This window comes from Hypanus sabinus, chromosome 3, assembly GCF_030144855.1.
Source record: "Hypanus sabinus isolate sHypSab1 chromosome 3, sHypSab1.hap1, whole genome shotgun sequence".
Lineage (NCBI taxonomy): Eukaryota > Metazoa > Chordata > Chondrichthyes > Myliobatiformes > Dasyatidae > Hypanus > Hypanus sabinus.
Genome location: NC_082708.1, coordinates 70,879,646 through 70,896,236, shown reverse-complemented (window position 1 = coordinate 70,896,236; position 16,591 = coordinate 70,879,646). Strand labels below are relative to the sequence as shown.

Genomic DNA, 16,591 nt, shown 5'->3' with positions numbered 1-16,591 from the left:
AGAGACAATTCACCCATTAAAAGAGGTGAATTATTAACATATTTTTGACAGAAGCTTTATAATCTCCCAATATGCATCTTTGTTATCTAACCACATATTATCTTCTAGTCATAAATTTATACAAATAAAAAACAGATTCACGTCGTTTCCTGAAATTCAGATACCTTTGATCTAAATGGAATAGATAAGGTTGAAAACAATCTGTGCTGTGATTTTATGACAGCGATTGAAAAGCAAAGCAATCCCAGTTTAGGAATGAAGTAGCTGATTCCTGAGGAGGTACATTAAATGCAGGTATGTGTTTTTGATATCACCCCTTTTTAAAATTAATGCCTTCCTTCCGCTAGAACAACTGGGCAATTTGCATTTATCACTATGGAGTACCACACTTCATTAAGTAAGATGATTTCTTAATTCATTGGAGAATGTATTTCAGATATGTAGAACTGATCAATCAGCTTAATCTCACAAAAATCTGTGACTTGCTTATATCACCAATTCCAGCCTTCTGCTACTTCCTGTTTTGTGCAGGAGTGAGGATGATGCAAAAATTTCTGACTGATGCTTTGAGTTTACTGAAATTGTTAAGACTGAAGGTTGAATTACCAGTCAACTCCAGGTGAAGATTTTTTGCATGTTTATGAATCTCTTGTTTGCTATTGTTTCTTCGAGCGGTTGCCTCATGTGCAGTTGTACAGGAGTGGAGTCAACTTGCTCAATCACAGTATTTTAATATCCTTTGTGGTGGTTGGGAACTTCACTTAAAATCAAAATCAAAATCAGTCTTTCACGTCTTCTTGGATATAGGAGTGATGAAGATGGTGGAAAACTTTCGGAGATAAAATTAATGGTCACATTGCTTCAAAAGTAACAACATGAAAGCATACAACTGAAGGAACATGAGAAGTATTTGTTCTCTTTCCATTGCGTTGTTACAGTAGGAGATCTCACACTTGTGCGGATTATGTGGAATAACTCACTTAGAAGCCATAGATCCCATTAGGAATTCAGATTTCTGGAAGGGTTAGGTTATCTCAGAGATTGATTACAAGAAGCAATATTCAAATGTCTAATAGTGTAAATGCGCATAGAAATTCTCCCAGTTTTAATTCAGCATGCTTTTCATGCCCTAACCAAACATTCAATACATCAGGAACTTACCTCATACATCTACCATAATGTGAATTAAATAGAGACTAATATTTTATGATTATTTTTAGCTGAAAAAGATACATTTTGAAATCAGATAGATTAACATTAAATTAATCAAACAGTAAAAACTAGATGATAGTTTTTTGGAGTACATTTCTCAGAGAAGAAAAAGAATTTCAGGGTGTATATTCAAGATTCAAGATTCAAAAACTTTATTGTCATTCTAACCGTACATCAGCTCTGCAGGGCAGAATGAGACAGCGTTTCCCAGGGGCAAGTGCAATCATAACATAACATACGCAACACTAAATAATAAACACAACAATAAATAGTAAAACACAACAGCCACATGTCGGTTAAAATCAAGTTATAAGTGTCCAGTGCAAGTTAAAAGTGTCAAAAGCAGAGTCAGGTAGAGCAGTTATTTAGCAGTCTGACTGCCTGTGGGAGGAAGCTGTTTAGTAGCCTTGTGGTTTTTGTTTTGATGCTCCTGTGACGTTTGCCTGATGGCAGAAGAACAAACAGTTTATGGAGAGGGTGTGAGGGGTCTTTGACATTGACCTAGAACCTGCGTTGACACCTTATCTATTCAGTTTAGATGAAAGGTATCTGAATTTCAGGAAACGACATGAATCTGTTTTTTATTTGTAAGAATTTATGACTAGGGTCTTCTGGAGGCATTGACATTTCTCTGACATTAAATGTACCTATTGAAACCTATTGAGCGGTATCTTTATAACAAAAGGGTTGGTTTTATACTGACTGTTTGGTGTTTGTCTCCACACCTCGTGGCGCATCGGGAGGCAATCCTGCCGTTTCTTTAGCACTTGTCTGTTTTTACAAGGCTGAGTTGCCAGCTGAACATTCAACCCAGACCAGATGGAAGTCATGCAAGGAGCCAGCTGGATTTGAACCCAGGACCACTCACCTCTAAGTCCGGTGTGGATGCCACTACACCACCAGTCAGCTAGTTATAGTCATATGTGAATTTTAAAAATCAGTCATTAGAATGCAAACTGGTCTGAACAGTGTAGAAAATTAATGTCAAAAAGAGGAAGGTTTTTCACAGAAAGTACAAATGTAAATACAGTAAGAAGCTGTGAGTAAATGTTTAATGCTGGTAACTATACTTCATTCTATTGTAGATTCTCACTGGCGAGAATGGCTTTCAATCTCCTTGGACTTGTGGCTGTCATTGTTTTTTATATGCTGATTCTTGCAACTGGGATTTGGGCTTCTCGAAAATCAAAGCGAGAAGAAAAATCATGCCCTGGACCCAGAAGTGAAGTGGCCATGGTTGGAGGCAGGAACATTGGAACCTTGGTTGGGATTTTTACAACAACAGGTACACAGAGATGTCTGCTAAAGTGAAATTGCTATATGTAACTTTACACCCCGAAACGTCGAAGATGGACAACTTCATACTCAGAGCACATGTCGAGCAATTAATCAAAGTGTTTAAACTCTGAGGGATTAATTCAAATATGTTGACCTAATTACCCCCAGAGGATCATACCCAGTGCATCACTTCTTTCATATACCGACTCTTCAGGTTCAATCCACAAGTGAAAAAGAAACTCAGCTGCTATACAGTTTGCCTTTCTATCCACCATGTCACCTTGTCTCCCACTTAAGTTGATATGGGAATCTTATGCTTGAGATGTGTATTATGAGATGCCAACTGGAGAGCAGGCCATTCTAGATTGGGTATTGAGCAATGAGGAAGGGTTAGTTAGCAATCTTGTCATGCGAGGCCCCTTGGGTAAGAGTGACCATAATATGGTGGAATTTTTCATTAAGATGGAAAGTGACATAAATAATTCAGAAACAAAGGTTCTGAACTTAAAGAAGGGTAACTTTGAAGGTATGAGCCATGAATTAGCTAAGATAGACTGGCAAATGATACTTAAAGGGTTGACGGTGGATATGCAATGGCAAGCATTTAAAGATCACATGGATGAACTACAACAATTGTTCATCCCAGTTTGGCAAAAGAATAAACCACAGAAGGTAGAGCACCCATAGCTGACAAGGGAAATTAGGGATAGTATCAGGTCCAAAGAAGAAACATATAAATTAGCAAAAAAAAGTGGCACACCTGAGCACTGGGAGAAATTCAGAGACCAGCAGAGGAGGACAAAGGGCTTAATTAGGAAAGGGAAAAAAAAAATTATGAGAGAAAGCTGGCAAGGAACATAAAAACTGACTGTAAAAGCTTTCAGAGAAACATGAAAAGAAAAAGATTGGTCAAGACAAATGTAGGCCCTTTACAGTCAGAAACAGGTGAATTGATCATAGGGAACAAAGACATGGCAGACCAATTGAATAACTACTTTGGTTCTGTCTTCATTAAGGAGGACATAAATAATCTTCTGGAAATAGTAAGGGATTGAGGGTCTAGTGAGATGGAGGAACTGAGGGAAATACATGTTAGTAGGGACGTGGTGTTAGGTGGAGGCCAATTCTCTGGATGCTTTCAAGAAGGAGCTAGATAGATATCTGATGGATAGGGGAATCAAGGGATATGGGGACAAGGCAGGGACTGGGTATTGATAGTGAATGATCAGCCATGATCTCAGAATGGCGGTGCAGACTCGAGGGGCCGAATGGTCTACTTCTGCACCTATTGTCTATTGTCTATTGTCTATTGAAGGGATTAAAGGAAGATAAATCCCCAGGGCCAGAGGGTCTGCATCCCAGAGTGCTTAAGGAAGTAGCCCAAGAAATAGTGGATGCATTAGAGATAATTTTTCAAAACTCCTTAGATTCTGGATTAGTTCCTGAGGATTGGAGGGTGGCTAATGTAACCCCACATTTTAAAAAAGGAGGGAGAGAGAAACCGGGGAATTATAGACCGGTTAGTCTGACATCGGTGGTGGGGAAAATGCTAGAGTCAGTTATCAAAGATGTGATAACAGCACATTTGGAAAGAGGTGAAATCATCGGACAAAGTCAGCATGGATTTGTGAAAGGAAAATCATGTCTGACGAATCTTATAGAATTTTTTGAAGATAAAACTAGTAGAGTGGATAGGGGAGAGCTAGTGGATGTGGTATATTTAGATTTTCAAAAGGCTTTTGACAAGGTCCCACACAGGAGATTAGTGTGCAAACTTAAACCACATGGTATTGGGGGTATGGTATTGATGTGGATAGAGAATTGGTTGGCAGACAGGAAGCAAAGAATGGGAGTAAATAGGACCTTTTCAGAATGGCAGGCAGTGACTAGTGGGGTACCGCAAGGCTCAGTGCTGGGACCCCAGTTGTTTACAATATATATTAATGATTTAGATGAGGGAATTAAATGCAGCATCTCCAAGTTTGCAGATGACACGAAGCTGGGCGGCGGTGTTAGCTGTGAGGAGGATGCTAAGAGGATGCAGGGTGACTTGGATAAGTTAGGTGAGTGGGCAAATTCATGGCAGATGCAATTTAATGTGGATAAATGTGAGGTTATCCACTTTGGTTGCAAGAACAGGAAAACAGATTATTATCTGAATGGTGGCCGATTAGGAAAAGGGGAGGTGCAGTGAGACCTGGGTGTCATTGTACACCAGTCATTGAAGGTGGACATGCAGGTACAGCAGGCGGTGAAAAAGGCAAATGGTATGTTGGCATTCATAGCAAAAGGATTTGAGTACAGGAGCAGGGAGGTTCTACTGCAGTTGTACAAGGCCTTGGTGAGACTGCACCTAGAATATTGTGTGCAGTTTTGGTCCCCTTATCTGAGGAAAGACATTCTTGCCATCGAGGGAGTACAGAGAAGGTTCACCAGATTGATTCCTGGGATGGCAGACTTTCATATGAAGAAAGACTGGATCGACTAGGCTTATACTCACTGGAATTTAGAAGATTGAGGGGGGATCTTATTGAAACATATAAAATTCTAAAGGGATTGGACAGGCTAGATGCAGGAAGATTGTTTCCGATGTTGGGGAAGTCCAGAATGAGGGGTCACAGTTTAAGGATAAAGGGGAAGCCTTTTAGGACCGAGATGAGGAAAAACTTCTTCACACAGAGAGTGGTGAATCTGTGGAATTCTCTGCCACAGGAAACAGTTGAGGCCGGTTCATTGGCTATATTTAAGAGGAAGTTAGATATGGCCCTTGTGGCTAAAGGGATCAGGGGGTATGGAGAGAAAGCAGGTACAGGGTTCTGAGTTGGATGATCAGCCATGATCATACTGAATGGCGGTGCAGGCTTGAAGGGTCGAATGGTCTACTCCTGCACCTATTTTCTATGTTTTTATGTTTCTATTGAACAAACTGCAGAATAGGACGTCAAAGACAGAGATGATGATTAAATTGGGTGATGTGGGATAGGAAGCGAACAGCGGAGTTTTGAAGGATATAAACATTACTGACAAACACAAGAACTAATTAAGTTCTGTGCAATCAGGGCATGCATATATGAAATGCCTTACCCATAAACAAAGGAGAAATCATTGAAATTCCCCTGCCAACCCTTTCCTCAGGACCATATTGGACAGAAAGGTATGAAGGAAAGAGGAAATAAGAAAGCAAGACCATAAGACCATAAAACATAGGAGCAGAATTATGCCATTTGGTCCATGAGTTTGCTCTGCCATTCCATCAAGGCTGATATATTATTCGTCTCAACCCTAGTCGCTGGTCCTCCCAATATCCTCTCCAGGACTTATCCAGCTCCACAATAAGTATACTCATTAACTAGGTATCCATAGGTGTCTATGGCAATGAATCCCACGGATTGACCGCCCTCTGGCTAAAGAAATTCCTCCTTATCTTATCTTTACTCTAAAGGGACGTCGTTCTATTCTGAGGCTGGGCTCTTTAGTCCTAGACCCCTCCACTGTAGGAAACATCCTCTCCAAGTCCCCTCTGTCCAGGCTTTTCAATATTCATTGGTTTCAATGAGATTCCCTTTCATTTTTTCTAAACTCCAGTGAATACAGGCCAAGTGCCATCAAATGCTCATTATACGTTAACCCTTTCATTCCCGGTATCATTCTCGTGAACTTCCTCTGAGCCCTCTCCAATGCCAGCACATCCTTTCTTAGACAAGGGGCCCAAACAATACTTCAGGTGCGGTCTGACCAATGCCTTATAAAGCGTCAGCATTACATCCTTGTTTTTTATATGCTAGTCCTCTCGAAATGGATGCTGGCATTGCATTTGATTTCCTTACCACCGACTCATCCTGCAAGTTAACCTTTAAGGAATCCTGCACAAGGACTCCCACGTTGCATTACATTCCTGATTTCCAAATTTGCTTCCCACTTAGAAAATAGTCTACACCTTTATCCTTCTACCAAAATGCAGGACCATACACCTCCCTATACTGTATTCCATTTGTTACTTCTTTACCCATTCTCCTAATCTAAGACCTTTTGCAGACACCCTGTTATCTCAGCACTACCTGCTTCTCCGCCTTTCTTTGTGTCAGATCAGCCCCCAAATCTCTCCTCCCACACACAAAAAAACAAAATGGATCAGGCAAATCAGCCCCCAAATCTCTCCTCCCACACACAAAAAAACAAAATGGATCAGGCAGATCAGCCCCCAAATCTCTCCTCCCACACACAAAAAAACAAAATGGATCAGGCAGATCAGCCCCCAAATCTCTCCTCCCACACACAAAAAAACAAAATGGATCAGGCAGATCAGCCCCCAAATCTCTCCTCCCACACACAAAAAACCAAAATGGATCAGGCAGATCAGCCCCCAAATCTCTCCTCCCACACACAAAAAAACAAAATGGATAAGGCAGATCAGCCCCCAAATCTCTCCTCCCACACACAAAAAAACAAAATGGATCAGGCAGATCAGCCCCCAAATCTCTCCTCCCACACACAAAAAAACAAAATGGATCAGGCAAATCAGCCCCCAAATCCCTCCTCCCACACACAAAAAAACAAAATGGATAAGGCAGATCAGCCCCCAAATCTCTCCTCCCACACACAAAAAAACAAAATGGATCAGGCAAATCAGCCCCCAAATCCCTCCTCCCACACACAAAAAAACAAAATGGATAAGGCAAATCAGCCCCCAAATCCCTCCTCCCACACACAAAAAAACAAAATGGATCAGGCAGATCAGCCCCCAAATCTCTCCTCCCACACACAAAAAAACAAAATGGATCAGGCAGATCAGCCCCCAAATCCCTCCTCCCACACACAAAAAAAATGGGCAAAACAGATCAGGCACATTAATCCCCAAATCCCTTCTCTCGCCTAAAAATAACCCAAGCAGATCGGGCGAAAGAAACACAGAATATAAAAACTATAAGACTGAAAAATATATTTAATAGTCCAAGTCCACATGCACCTGGGCAACACTCTCCACAGAAGCAGGCTCTCCCCTCTCTGGTAGCATAGCAAAATGATCAAAGGACAGGAGGCTGGTTCTCACCCTCTTCACTTCAGTCAGCAAACAATGGAACCTTTCTGATTGATTCTGAATGATTGTTTGAAATCAATGAATTAATGTGTGTGACCATTAACATTGCTGAATGACAAGTATACTGTGAATGAAATTATGGTCAAAGAATTAAGTTTTAATGTAGTTTATAAAAGTCGGCCCTGGAACTTCAATGTGCTTCCTCACATATCAATGGATTTCGGGCATTCACTCAGTATGGTTTGGTGAATTCTTAACTATTACTACATAGTTATGAACAAGGTGAAAATCAGGTAGCTTTTACAGAAGGAAGATTTCAGAGTGAGTGATCCAGTATAAAACACTGTTAGCAGAAATTCTGGGAGAATGCCTAGCAGTTTCCCATCAAGACCCCAAAAACAGGTGAGTCATTTGAAATCAATAATGGGTAATAATAATAATAATAATAAATAATTTCATTATTTCATTACAGTAGCAATATTCAAAAACACAGTTAGCAATAATAAATAATAATAAATATAATAATTTAAACTGATAATAAAGTACAGAATAATAATACACACAACAATAATTTACCAATGTGCAAAAATAATGAACAAAATTATAAAACAGAAACTATTGTGCTATGATGTGCGTTCTCCTGTCATACAAAGATGAACTGTTGTATATGCTTATTGCTTTGATAGGAAAGATTTTCTGTAATGATCCTTGTGACAGCGGAGCTAAATGAGTCTGTTCGAAAGGGTGTTCGGCTGCTTATTCAGTGGGTCATGGAGAGGATGTGCCAGATTGTCCATAACGGATAACAGTTTGTTTAGTGACCTTCTCTCCACCTCTAACTCGAAAGAATCCGGATTGTAGCCAAGGACGGATGCAGCCTTTCTGATGAGTTTATTCAGTCTTTTTGCATCACCAGCACCGATGCTGTTCCCCCAACATAAAGCTGCAAAGGAGACCGCACTCACAACAACAGGCTGGTAAAAGATCTCCAACATCCTGCTGCTCGCGTTGAAGGATCTTAGCTTCCTTAGAAATTATTCTGCTCATCCCCTTCTTGTAAGCAGCCCTGCTGTTGGATTTCCAGTCAAGAAAGTTAATATTATGAAAAGGGTATAGTTATAAAATGGTGCATGCTACTGAACCGTGACCAAGCCATAAATAATCAAGTATTGAAAGGTGTTTTGCAATTCCATTCCTGCTGTGAAAGTGATTGGCTCTCAAGCTCCCTCTAAAATAACCTTAAAATTAACTCAGTTCAAAAGCAGCGAGGGCTAGGCGATAAGGACTGATAGGATGAACACCAGATCCTGTTTCGATGAATATATGAAGAAAGTACCAACCGTTGAGCAACATTTGACAGCTAAACACTGTACATCAGACAATTAAGAAGATTCCATATTTCCAATGGGAAAGAATTCAACAGGAATTGGAATTGGAATTAGTTTGTTGTTGTCCACATGTACTGAGGTACTAGGAAAAGCTTGTCTTGCATGCTATTCATACAGATCGAATCTTGATAAGGTGCATTAAGGTAGAATGAGATCAGTCGCTAACAATGCAGAATAAAGTGTTAGGGCTACAGAGAAAGTGCAGTGTAGTTAAACAATAAGGTGCTAAGTATTTGTGACACTACTGTAAACACAAAAAATTATGCAGACATGAGGAAATCTGCAGACATTGGAAATTTAAGCAACACACACAAAACGCTGGTGGAACGCAGCAGGCCAGGCAGCATCTATAGGAAGAAGCACAGTTAACGTTTCGGGCTGAGACCCTTCGTCAGGACTCGGCCAGAAACATCGACAGTTCTTCTTCCTATAGATGCTGCCTGACCCGCTGCGTTCCTCAAGCAAATTATGCAGACGCTGGAAATCTATGGTGCAACACACTCAAAAAGGCTGGAGGAGAATGAGGAGGGAATAAACAGTCAACATCTTGGGTCCAGATCCTTCATCAGGCCACCTATCATACTGGGGAACCATTCAGTAGTCTTACAACAGTGGGGTAGAAGCTGTCCTTCTGCCTGGTGGTGTGTGCTGTCAAGCTTTTCTACCTTATGCCTGATAGGGCAAAAGAGAGAATGTCCAGCATAGGTGGAATATTTGGATGAGAATGACGCAGATTTGAGAAGCAGTTTTTCACAGCTATCTCTCTGATGTTTCGGGATTGTGCAGCCACACTCTGCTGCAAGTGTCCTGAATTCCATGATGTAATCCCGCACTGACCGTGCACTTCGAAGCATCCGATCTGCTGCTCCTGTCCATTTCCTGGGTGGTTGAGTACCCGGTGCATCACAGCGGTAAAATCTACATATTTAATGCAAGTGGTAGTTTTATTGTCCCAGTTAGCAGTGTCCCAGGTCAGAGTAGTCCCAGACAAGAGAGAAATGATGAAGGGAATTTTGCCTCAGTCCATAGCATACAGAGATGGCTGGAGCTCAAAGAGTAAAGATGCACTGGGACAGAAGTTATGGATTTGAGTCGGGGATCTGTTGCAGCATTCAGACACCAGAATCTGGGGCTCTGATGGAGGAGGTAGACTGCCACATGGTTGCTGTGTCCAGGTGGAGAGTTGGTTAATATTGGCAAGCAAATGACTAGTGGTTTCCTGATGCTTTGGAATTGTGTTCTGTCGATGGACAACTTCCTTCAGGCGAGAATACTCTGCTGGGTCAATCGTTGGATTGACCTGTCAGGAAAGGTAGAAGGGGCTTGACCCAAACACAGAGCAGCAGAGACTATTGATCAGTAAATGACATTTTACTAATAAACTGTAAAATAACAAACCATAAGAGGCCACAAAATAAGAGAGAACACGACAAGGCAACAAGGTAACTGAAGGCTAGGAACAACTGATTGGAGTTGGCTGGTTTGTATGAGTGAAGGAGGATTGAGGATGAGAGCTGGGTTTAAATAGGCTGCCGGTTGGAAACAAGCGGCAGGTGACCCCTGTGAGCTGGGTGGAGACTGGGAGGTACCTGCCTGTTCAGGCCTAACAGAAACTACATCCAAATGGACGGGAGATTACAACAGTTACCTGTAATGTATGTATTAGAACTGTCATTCGCAGCCGAAGGTCATGGCTATACCATGCCCCAGGAATGGTTAACACTGGAGGGAGCCAACAACACAGACCCCAGCTCAGTTAGCAGTATTACCACCATTGGTTTTGCACCCATGAGTCTGTTTTCTTTCATCCAGGTGGCTTTTTCTTTGTTAAGCCAATGCGGACTAAGCAGTTTGTCACAATGATGGATCCATTCCAGGAGAAATTTGGCAGAGTATTGGGCAGCCTCCTCTTGATCCCAGCTGTACTGGGAGATATATTTTGGTCGGCTGCTATTCTTGCAGCACTGGGTAAGTTTCTACAAGTTGTTGGTTACATACACAAACTGTAATATATTTTGCTATAATTTTGTTGGGTACTAACAATGATCGGCACGTTTGGGATCTATTTCAGGAGCAACAATGACTGTAATTTTGGACATTGAAACCTATTTGTCCATTATCCTGTCAGCCTGTGTGGTTACAATATACACACTACTGGGGGGCCTCTATTCAGTAGCTTATACAGATGTAATGCAAATGGTCTTTATTGTCATCAGTCTGGTAAGTGCTTACTATCTCTTATCTGATGTAGAAGTTCTATCAGCTGTCACTAAAGGGTATTGAAGCACTGGTTATACTCATTCTGGTTGGGAAATAGAAAAACATATTATGAGATTGTGGAGGCTTTGGCAAAGATGAGCTCCTTTTGTAATTTAGCTCAATCTGACCTTTTCAGTTATAGATCCTCCCCAGCGTTTACACGCCTAATGTCTGTACAGCCCATCGCCTTTAGGAAACTGGCAGGATAGATTTGCCAGTTGCCACTGGGCTGCAAGTTTCCTCAGCAACCTCTACAGAAGATACTGTCTACAGTATCTGCAGATACAGAATTACTGCCTACGTCATTTGAATCAAAAAAAAGCAACCAACCCACAGAATTAGTCACACCCTAGGGTTGCAACATCCATCTTCTCCAAATGCCATTTTTTGATAGGTTTATTACTTTGTGAGCAGTTTCTCAGGCATGTAGGCATTCTGGCTGACTGGATTAAAGCCACTTTTGAATAATAACTTGAATTATGGCCTGTTTTCAGGATGAAACTTCTCTTTATTGAACAAAATATCAAACAGAAAGACTGCAGAGAATTTTTATATTAATTGGAAGTCGGAGCTGCCTTAAAGACACCTCATGAGAGTGGGGTAGAAACAAGTGCCTCAATAGAATTTAAGAAGTAACTGGATGAGCAATTGAATCACCACAGCATTGTTAGTTAATAGGACAGGATGGGCATCAATGATCAGTGCACAGATGTGGGCCGAAGGTCCTGTTTTTATGTCCCATGGTTCTACTCTATAGGAATTAATGAAAAAATATTCAGCCTTACCCCGATAAAGACTTGTTCTTAGCTTTTTTTTTAAAAGCCCTTAACATCTTGACAATAATTGTGTTTTAGACAAGAACTGATTAATCACACTGTCTCATGGGGAGTTTTATTTGAAGAGATAACAGTGAAATAAGTGGAAATGTCAAAATTGCTCAGAGATCTATAGAGTAGATGTGCCAGATGGTCTCCTTCTATGGGAAAGATGAGAAAGAGGAAAAATATTCAAAATTAATTTGTGCAATACCCTGGACACTATTTCAAACTGAAAAGTAAATATTCAAGGAAATTTTGGGCTTTATTTTTCAATTGCAGCTTTACAAGAAATAACAGTTTCATAACTTATTTTTCCACTTCATCTATTTCATGTCAATTAGGTGTTGTGCAAAATACATCTGAATCTTTAATGTCTTTATCTGTGTGATGGTGATAAAAGGAAGACTGACGATCTGAACGTCTCCCAGAGGACTACTGATTTCAGGACCGGAATCTTGACAAAAATTTGCTACTGTAGCGGTGTGCTACACGCAGCGCTGCAATAAACAACACGGAGTCGATGAGCTGCGGTTGCAAAAGAGATTTATTCAAACTTCGCGGCCTCGCTTTAAAGCCTTCCTGATCCCGCCCTCCCCGAGTGGGAATGCTGTAAGGGGCGCGTATTCACAGTCCCGTCCCGTGCGCGGGCTTTTCACCTTGCTGGGGAAGCAGACTTGGCGCCCTTTTTGGGAAGGCCTCTATGCCGGCACGCGCCACTTTGTGAGCTGGTTCAAGTGTGCTAGGAAGTGGGTCGCCACACTACCTCATTTAGATAACTTTGAACGTTATTTTATGTACAAAATCCAACTTCACCAACCATGGTAACTTGTCAATAAAGTGAAGTGTGTAAAATATCTGAAGCGAGCAGATACCTTTTCTGAGGGTTGGCCATTTTTCTTGCCAATTTAGGAGCATTCATAGATATCACTTCTCCAAGTTTATAATCAATTTTATAACCTTCAAAATTCATCATCAGTTGAACATTTTTAATGCATTTAATTGGTATTTGTATACTCTGTCAAGGGTTTTGTAGAGAATAACAATCATTTTAACTAACCTCTCAGTGACTCCCCTATGCAAGAAGCCAAATAAAAGGCAACATCTCCATATTGATTCAGTGGCATCCCTGAACAGTCAATCAGAATAGAAAGCTCAATAACCTAGAATCAAGAGGCTGGCATCCCGGCACCCAAAATATTCCATTCTTATTCTCTTTCTTATCAGTTGTGCACCTTTGTGTTTTGACTTTGTTGCTTCTGTTTTACTTGACTAATTTGTGTCCTCTCTCCATTGAATCAAGCCCAATGTTACAGGCAGTAGCATCTCGTTGCTCTTCTCCCAAATAAGGACCTGGGCCTCGTGTCTCTTCCATTCCGTTTTCCAAAGTCTGGTTGATTCAAACCAGTTTCAGCCAGCCCATGGCAGTTAGCTAGGTCATGCTCACAGACTTCTGGCCATTTCAAGAGAGTCTCAAGGACAATAAAAACACGACATGGATTTTTCAACCGCAATGAGCAAGTCGGTTCCAGAGCTCAAGCTGGTGTCCTCTAGATGATCCCAAATCACTCCAAATGCAAGCAGTAAATTTTTGAGATTGGTATGTCAGAAGAAGTCCACTACGAAGTACAAATGTGAAAGTTAAGGAGAAGTCTTAAACCAAGTTTAGCATCTGTATTTGACCTGATGATCATACTGTATATTTATCCACTTTCTTATTTAGACTAATCCAACAAATTGAGTGGAGCCCCTTATCACTTGCATTTTCTACATGACTTTTGAAAATGATGGGATAACAAAGCCATTAATTTGCAGAACAGCATCTCTTTCCCAACTACAATATTACATTATCTGAAGTGTCCATAAAACTGATAAGCATTGCCTGAGGACTACATTGTACTGTGCTAATTGCAATAGAAACCCTTTACTATATCTGAATGTTTAACAAAGAACTCAAATACTAGAAGAAGGTTTGTGAATGTGGATAATGTAAACCACATAGTGTTAAGTTATCTTACTGTGTTGTATATTTTTTCTCCTACTAGTGGTTTTGCGTGCCTTTTGCCATTATGAATCCAGCAGTTGCAGACATCAAGTACACCATGGTAAATGAACTTTATCAGAGCCCATGGATTGGTAAAATAGAGACGAATCAGATTTCCCGATGGATTGATGATCTTCTTTACATGGTTAGAACTCCTCCTATTTCAAATATGCCTTTATAATTACTTGTTTTACTCTATAATTAAACTTGCCAAATCTCTCATCTCAACACTTATTGTAAAATGTATTGACTATGATGTACAGGAGTGTAGCAGGTAGAGTAACACCCTTACATTATCAGCAAACCTGTTTCAATTCCGCAGCAAGGAGTTTTTATGTTCTCCCTATGACCTCCAGGTGCCCTGATTCCCTCCCACATTCCAAAGACATATGGGTTAGAAGGCTAATTTATCAGATTGGTGGTGTGGCCTTGTTGGGTCAGAAGGGCTGTTACTGTGTTGTATCTAAATAAGAAATAAATGAAAATGCTGGATATCATATCATCAACCTGAAAGGTTGACCTTGGTTTACTCCTCACAGATGCTGCTTCCCTTGGTGAATATTTCCAACATTTTTTCCCCATTATTTCAAAGCATCAACAATTTTCGTTTCTGCTACCATTTTCACTCCTAGGAGACATGTTGATCTGGGCTATGGTACTGGGTCCATGTGTTTTGTCACACTATATGCAATGCTATGAACTTCATGCGTGTTTCTCACGGTGAGCCTTGAACAGATGCCAGATGATTACTGTCAAGCTGAAATGAATAACAAAAAGGCGTAATTCTTGAACACTTGTTGTATAATGCTTAACAGCGGCACTAAAATATAATTGGCGAAGATATGCAGTAAGACCAAACACTTGTTTCTGATAAACATTCCAGCTTTGGCTACTAATCGTTTTTTGTCTCCTTAGCTTTTGGGTTTATCAGCTTTAAAAATTGCCATTTGGTCATTCACTGTTGCCCAGTCTCCACCTTAAAAGCTCATTCTTATTTAAAAGTCCTATAATACTACCATATTCAGAAATATATAAAATACCAGCAATCAATAGTTTTGTACCCTTTCCTATCCAAAGTTGGTTTAATCTCCAAGTTTAGTTATGTCTGAAGTGACCTGATCATTGTACTCACAGGGTTCCTTCTTGAGTCAGAGCTTCAGAGCAATGCGATCAATGTTTCTGTGTGAATATAAATCTAACTTCAAATGAGAACCTACCATTGCAAATATACTGGATCATAAGAATTATTTTATTTTTAATCATATGTGTCAGCATTGATTCAACCATCTGCAGAGGACAAATATGAAATAAGTGGGAATAGCATTTATCATGCACCATAGAATTTAACAGAGGCATGCATCTTCTCAGGTTACATTTTTCACTGAAAATCATAAATATTATACTGTGAGAACAAACAGAAAGAATTTGAGCAGTGGTACACTGATAACCTGCTTCATGGGTTTCCACATTACAGGTTATCAATGCAGTTGGGAGCTCACTTCTCCAAAGTTTCTCAAGTGCATTTTCAGCAATCAGGTAGTATATGTGATAGAGCAGTAGAAAAGAAAACTTAATTAATAAATCCCAAATGTTTTGGTACAGAGCATGACTGTCAGCCATAGGTTTAAAGGGTAAGCAGATAGTGAGTTATGGAATGAAGAGGAATTGGTTCAAAAGGGAACACTTTGGTAAATAATGAAGTACCTGCAATATAAAATTGTAACTCCTAGTAAAAGTGATTAGCCACTAAATATATCGCTAATTAATAAACTGTGCTGAGCCAGATAAAGTTGAGGAATTAAAAGATGGGAAAACAAACTGCTGATTGGTATGTTTGAAGAATTATAACTATAGAGAATGAGGTACAGGAAGTTAAAGGAGAGATCAATGTCACAAAATATATTAACTGTAATGAAGTTCAAATTTCAAAATACATTTATTATCAAACTATGTATACATTATACAACCTTGAGATTCGTCTCCTAACAGGCAGCCACCAAACAAAGAAACCCAAAAGAACCCATTAAGAAAAGAAGATGATTTAACACCCAATGAAAAGGAAGAAATCGTGCAAACAATTGCACACAAATACCGTTCTAAACTGAAATCCATGAAGAGAGTCAGTCCACAGACCCTTAGTTCAACGCAGAGCCAAGCAGTGTACTGAACCAGCCCATCCTTCACCTTGGACTCCAACACCTTGATCTTTTCAATTTGGCCCAACAGCTAAATCGGCGTCCAAACATCAGGTTCAATCACCTCAATATGCACTGGAGCTGGGACCCCGCCGCATCAATTCAACCCATACCCGGCCTTTTCAATTCGGACAGCACTTAAATCGATTGAACCTCAGGTCTTCCTCATTCTCGGCTGCCTCGCCTCACCTCAGTTCCACAACATCGAATTGCCTCCAATTCCAAAGGGAAGTTACAGGATATTATTTGTGATTTCTCATTTACCAGAAAAAAAAGAGTGAATAACAGATTACAGTATTTGGTTGTTTTCTTTGTTACATTGCCCACCATCCAGAAGTCACCGAGATTCATCAGCATCACCT

At 40.3% G+C, this 16,591-nt stretch overlaps 1 protein-coding gene across 1 annotated transcript in view; it reads left to right on the top strand.

Annotated features, from left to right (window-relative positions):
- The window catches only part of LOC132390907 (high affinity choline transporter 1-like), a 121,519-nt gene that overhangs the window by 54,003 nt on the left and 50,925 nt on the right, over positions 1–16,591 (top strand). The window contains exons 2-5 of the mRNA XM_059963443.1: positions 2,298–2,497; positions 10,729–10,884; positions 10,988–11,136; positions 14,036–14,179. Of these exons, the coding sequence (XP_059819426.1) occupies positions 2,314–2,497; positions 10,729–10,884; positions 10,988–11,136; positions 14,036–14,179 (633 nt within the window). The 5' untranslated portion in view covers positions 2,298–2,313. The remainder of the gene's footprint in view (positions 1–2,297; positions 2,498–10,728; positions 10,885–10,987; positions 11,137–14,035; positions 14,180–16,591) is intronic.